Genomic DNA, 5,143 nt, shown 5'->3' with positions numbered 1-5,143 from the left:
ACTTTAGATTTACAGAGGTCTGAACCTTTCTCTGCGAATTGATTTAAAAAACAAGGCTGTGCATTAGAGGGATGACCTGTCGTGGTTCGGATGGGGAGAATCCAACAACAAAAGGGGAAATAGAAGAATTCCTAACATGTTTGGGTTTGCTGCCCGCAGCAGAGAGTCGACCCAAACGTACACCGACCCACCAGAGAACGAGGGGCTGCCTGCACTGCATCCGATAAGAAACCTCGACCACAAAGGCAAAGGAGGGGAGAGGAGGAAAAACCCAAAACGAAATAGGGAGTGAGGGAGAAACAGAGAGAGAGACAGTGAGGAAGAGAGAGAGATAGAGAGAGAGTGTTAGGAAGAGAGAGAGAGAGAGAGAGAGAGAGAGAGAGAGAGAGAGAGAGAGAGAGAGAGAGAGAGAGAGAGAGAGAGAGAGAGAGAGAGAGAGAGAGAGAGAGAGAGAGAGAGAGAGGGGGGGGAGAGTTAGGAAGAGAAAGAGAGCGAGAGCGAGAGGAGCGAGAGCGAGAGAGAGAGAGAGAGAGAGAGAGAGAGAGAGAGAGAGAGAGAGAGAGAGAGAGAGAGAGAGAGAGAGAGAGAGAGAGAGAGAGAGAGAGAGAGAGAGAGAGAGAGAGAGAGAGAGAGAGAGAGAGAGAGAGAGAGAGAGAGAGAGAGAGAGAGAGAGAGAGAGAGAAGGTCAGGGCACAGGCGGTTTATCCTACTACCAGAAATAAGGAGTCCACACAACGGTTTGGCAGACCAAAGGAGAGACGCCACTCACACACACTCACTCACCGCCGCCGCCTTCGATTCTGCCAAAGGAATATTTTTGGGGGATTAAAACAGCTGCTCGCCACGTTGATATATTTCAACCTGCAGATCATCCACCAGACGTTTAAGTCTGAATTTGAAGTCGTTCGGGTCTTTGGAACATTTCGTTGTCAAGCGGCTCCAGGATGCGCGCCTGTCTGCTCCTGGTCCTTCTCTGCTCCTTGCGTGCAGGACGCGCTCAAAAGTTTTCTGCTCTAACGGTAAGATACCCCTATCTACATGGCGAGAATACCGTTGATATTAATTTAATCACCCATAGCATAAGCACTGTCTTTTAACGCGATGATGTATGCGTAATCTGTGCGTAAAAATCAACGCAAGGTCGCGCTGTCTCCAATACGGAATTCCGGCTTGCTGAAAAATATTTAAGACATAAGATAAGAAAAGCATATACAGTAAATATACAGCGTAAATATTTATACTTGATGAGTACAAGTGTCAAACACTCGTGAAAGGTGAGGCATACAAGTGTCAAACAGTAGTGAAAGGTTAAGCATACATGAATAAATATCCCCAATTTATGAGCGGTACTATTTTTTTTATTCATTTTCGGCGACGTTTTTTAGTGACTCAAATGAAGCAGATCATTGAGATGACTGAATTTATTCCAGGTTTATGATGCACAGTGTCTTCACGTGTGAGGCAGCATAAGGACTGGTCCTCCCATGGTGGGTGTGCTGTGGTGTGCCCTTCATATAAGGGCTGCTTCCAGTGCATATATACCTGTCCCCCTGCCTCTCTATCCTGTCCACTCTTATCGGGCGGGATGTGTGTGGCCCCACACGCCAAGACTTCAGATATTCGGTTATCATGGTTTGAGCTGGAGGAGCCTCGGTGACTATGCAGTCTTGGGACCAGCAGCTTGTCACATAAGTGGGTCTATTGTCCCCAAACACATGGCATTGTTTACACCAGAGCAACACAAAAGACTCTCGAGGACCAGGAGAATCCAATCCTACTGCACCCAATGTGGGCCGCCCCGCCAGAGGGGACTGGGGCGGGGGGAGAGAGTCTCTCCTTTGGAGACAATGTGAGGGTTCTGTCGGACTGCGTTGTCGCGTGGGTCATCCAGTGTACATACAGTAGGCCCCGATGTATACAGTAACACGGGGAGCAGCGATAGGCAGCCGAGTGCAGAGGCCGGAGATGCAGAGGAATGCACAGTGTCAAAAGAGTTGTGCTGTGATTTACAGGTTGACGTGACAGCCATGCCGGCCCCCCGGCACTATAATTTATGGGCCAGCTTGAAGATGCCTTAATATCCAATTGGAAACAAATGGCTGAGAGTAGTTAACCCGGGGTGGGGGGGGTCACATAATCTCTCTCTCTCCCGGCCTGTCAGCAGCAGTAGGAGATGTGGAATGTGGGGGAAGCATTGCATTGTGCAGGCGCACCAATCCTCTCACCGTTTCTCTCACCCTTTCTCTCACCCTTTCTCTCACCATTCGCACATGGGCAGATGAATGTGTCTGCACAAACAGACACACATACGATGCACGCACAAAGATGTTTGTATTCGAGAATCGTGACTGGAGATTTCTCTTTCTATCTCTCTTTTGCTCTCATGTGCATACACGTGTGCCCATTGCAAATGCACACATGCATGGGTGCTTGCACACATACAAACTCGCACACGCACACACACACACACACACACACACACACACACACACACACACACACACACACACACACACACACACACACACACACACACACACACACACACACACACACACAGACACACACACAGATACACACATGGCCGATGGATAAGTCTGTGTTTCTGTACTCATATTGGTTAAGGCTTACATGGCAGAAATAACAACAGAAATATAGAAAGAAATACAGCTTGGTTTGAACTGTCTGTGGACACAGTTCACAAGTGACCGTTTACATTAAGACGGAGAGGGATAATCGTAAACGCAAGGCTCTCTGTGGTGAGCCATGCAATACTCATGGAGAGGTAAGTGACTCTGACACAAGATATATCATTTGAATGAGAATGTTTTACTTGAATGCGCTTTGCTGTTTTAATGACACACGGGTGCTTGGGTTACCGTCGGTTTGATGGAAATGTTTCTTCAGATATCCGCCACATAGTTGAGGTGGAGGCAGTGAAAAACCAAAAGAGGGGAAGTCTGTCTCGTTAGTCTGAGTGTTTTCCATTGGTCTGGCTTTGTGCGTACGATCACACTGATCAATGCCTGCCTCTTGTTCCAACTTGTGCGGACCACATGCTAGCATAACACAAGGCCCCCACCGCCCGCCACCCCCCCACCTCCACACGCCCCCTGTCTTCCATAGAACAGTGCACCTGCGCCGACCCCCCCCCCCCCCCACAATAAATCTCCACATGACTATCGCCGGCCTTTCACTCCACCTTTCATCGCCGGCTCTTCATCTCTCTACATCAGTCCCCGCGATTAAACGCCCCAGCCTTTGATTGAGTTAATAGCTCGGGGAAAGCCTGTCAATGTCCCCCCCCCCTCTCCACCACGCGGGAAACTAACGATCCCTGTTGCATCCCAGCGGCCGCGCAGGAAACTCCCGCTAAGGCCGGTTAACACACCGGCCACAGAGCCCAGCTGGGGCCCCTGTTGACCCTGCTGGACCTTGGTGTGTGGGGGGTGCTTAGGAGCCATGGAGAAGGGGGCCTCCCCGGCCCTCTAAGGCCCTCACGGGTCCACAATGTGCTCCCTGCTGGGGGCCTGCCTCCCCAGCCGCCCATTCAGTCGCACAATGCCACTCCGCCCGGAGGAGGGGGGGGGGGGGGGGGGGGGGGGGGGGGGCGATAAGATTTGTTTTGTATGCTGTTTGGCCTTGGAATAAAAAAAAAATAAAAAAAAAAACTTTCCGCTCTAAACTTTCTCCTTCTCTCTCGGCCTCACTGGATCCCTTGTGCTTTTTGGCAACCTTGTATTGTCTTAAGCAGGCAGATGTCAGATAAGCACTTCCCAACACAGGGAGAGGGGTATGATTACCTACAAGAGTATACAAAAACAAGCGAGCTACGTTGTGGCCGACACATTGGCAAAGAGGGACTTTCTGGCGTGGCAGAGTTTGAGGCAGGCTGTGTGCGGTGTGTGTGTGTGTGTGTGTGTGTGTGTGTGTGTGTGTGTGTCGGGGGCCGGGGCGTTCTGCAGAAGATAGCACTAAATCAGCGCTCTGTGCTGGATGTAGGCGTGGCAGGGGGGGGGGTGTCCATCACCCTCCGGCTGGGCTGGGCGTCCCGACGGATCCGCCAGGCCTGGAGTGAGACATCACCAGCATGGTGACCGGGGGCTATACGCAGATTTACCCCCCCTGCCCCGACCACGACTAGTGTCAATCAACGGCAACGTACCGTACCAAACTGGTAAATGGACTGCATTTATAGAGAGCTTTTCTAACCAGTGGAAGCTCAAAGCGCTTTACAATATTGCGTTGAATCACACATCGATCGCGGTGTCAACCACCCAAGGCGACAGAGAGCTCGATACGAGCAGTCAGGGTGAGGTGTCTTGCTCAGGGACACCTCCACACCTTGAGCCGGGGATCGAACCAGCAACCTTCCAGTGACCAGCCAACTCTACCTCTTGAGCCACATGCCGCCCCTTAACCACTAGATGCTGGCTCTGGGGACCGCGTCTGTTGACCGTGGTTCATGCTGGGATCAACCAGCAGGATCAGGGTTTTCCCTGCTAGTAGTAAGTCCTTCCAAGAGGTTCCCACAGAACTGCTGCAGAATAGTTGCGTTGGAGTGGGTTTGCATGAACACAGCCGCCGGCGTGGTGACATGAAATGATTGTTGTTAATACTGACCAGACAGCGCCTTGAATAAGAGGGAGACAGGGGATTTTGATTGGCCAATAGAGAGATAGGATTGGAAAAATCTTCAAATTTGTCCTCCGTGGTTGAAGCACAACACATTATGCACACACTCACATACACATACCACACACACATGAACGCACACACACCACATTAAAGTCTCACGCACACATGAGACTTGACACACACCGTTTTAACATTCAGGGTCTTATTTACCACCGCCTCTCTCGCTCGCACTTTCTATCTTTATCTCTCTCTCCCTCTCTCTCTATCTCTCTCTCTCTCTCTCTCTCTCTCTCTCTCCCTCCCTCTCTTTCTCCCCCATCCCTCTCTCTTTCTCCCCCTCTCCCCCCCCTCTCTCTCTCTCTCCCTCCCTCTCTTTCTCCCCCACCCCTCTCTCTCTCCCCCCACCCTCTCTCTCTCCTTCCCTCTCTCCCTCTCTCTCCCCCCCCTCTCTCTCTCTCTGTACTGTGTCCCAGCCTGTATTGCTGTGCTGATCATGGGTGGCTGA

General features: G+C 51.1%; 1 protein-coding gene across 4 annotated transcripts in view; it reads left to right on the top strand.

Moving 5' to 3' along the window:
- The first annotated feature begins 655 nt into the window (after nucleotides 1–655).
- smoc2 (SPARC related modular calcium binding 2) overlaps nucleotides 656–5,143 on the top strand; it is a 33,908-nt gene continuing 29,420 nt past the window's right edge. For 2 of the 4 annotated variants that reach the window (XM_030379712.1, XM_030379709.1), the window contains exon 1: nucleotides 658–1,019. In XM_030379712.1, the coding sequence (XP_030235572.1) occupies nucleotides 945–1,019 (75 nt within the window). In that variant the 5' untranslated portion in view covers nucleotides 658–944. Of the gene's footprint in view, nucleotides 1,020–5,143 lie in introns of all 4 variants that reach the window. The other 2 variants (XM_030379708.1, XM_030379711.1) reach the window with 2 other exon arrangements.

Source organism: Gadus morhua, chromosome 15 (genome assembly GCF_902167405.1).
Source record: "Gadus morhua chromosome 15, gadMor3.0, whole genome shotgun sequence".
Taxonomy (NCBI): Eukaryota; Metazoa; Chordata; class Actinopteri; order Gadiformes; family Gadidae; genus Gadus; species Gadus morhua.
Note: the sequence above shows the minus strand (reverse complement) of the source record. Positions and strands in the feature narration are given on the sequence as shown.